Here is a 763-nt window from a genome sequence, read left to right on the forward strand (position 1 = left end):
TTTTTTCTTCTTTATTGTTCTTGTTTTTTTCTCTTTGTTTTTCATTTATTTTATTTTTTCTTTTCTTATTTTTGATTTTTTTGAGAAAGAGAAAAAAAGAGAAACATATCAATAAAAGAAGAGGAGAAAAGAAGAACAGAAGAAGATGCAGAAAAAAAATAAAGAGAAGGGAGAAGAAGAAAACGCAGACAAAAAAAAAGAGAAAAGAAAGGTAGACGAAAGGTGCGTACAAAAAAGAAAAAAAAAAAAAGTAGTAGAAGAACAAGAATGTATATGTAGAGTGTAGACATACGTATAATCTGACTTTGTTGGAGTATAAAAATGCTTATCGGTCTTACTGTGTAGTATTTCTATTGTAAAAAATTTTACCTTTGATATAGATATTACTGTGTAGAGACAACCTATGACGAAACAACCAACAAGCATAGATCTTGAAAAGGTAGCTGCCTTTTTGAGCACAAAGGTCTGGTCATCGCACGTATTTGAAACAAAAAATTGCATTAGACTTCATGAAATTTGCATTAATCAAAACTAAATAAAAGTAGTCTTTTAGAACCCATATTAAAAGTCACTAAAGTTTATGTCATGAACTTTATTAAGACAGCCTAGAATTTTGGTTAACGATGTTGTCTATTTAATAATTATACATTCCAATATTTAATATGTGATAACAACTTCGATGTATGAATTCATATTTTAAGAAGCAATTGAATAATGTATTAAAGATTTTATTTTTATGTATTATTAATTAGTATAATTACAT

The 763-nt window shown here is 26.6% G+C and overlaps 1 protein-coding gene across 3 annotated transcripts in view; it reads right to left on the reverse strand.

Annotated features, from left to right (window-relative positions):
- The window catches only part of LOC107613081 (naringenin 8-dimethylallyltransferase 2, chloroplastic), an 11,884-nt gene that overhangs the window by 2,040 nt on the left and 9,081 nt on the right, over positions 1-763 (reverse strand). For 2 of the 3 annotated variants that reach the window (XM_016314931.2, XM_016314930.2), the window contains one exon: positions 370-465. The exons of the other annotated variant lie outside the window; for it this stretch is intronic. In XM_016314931.2, the coding sequence (XP_016170417.1) occupies positions 370-465 (96 nt within the window). The remainder of the gene's footprint in view (positions 1-369; positions 466-763) is intronic. 3 annotated transcript variants of the gene reach the window in all.

The sequence above is a fragment of the Arachis ipaensis genome, chromosome B08 (genome assembly GCF_000816755.2).
Source record: "Arachis ipaensis cultivar K30076 chromosome B08, Araip1.1, whole genome shotgun sequence".
Classification (NCBI taxonomy): Eukaryota; Viridiplantae; Streptophyta; class Magnoliopsida; order Fabales; family Fabaceae; genus Arachis; species Arachis ipaensis.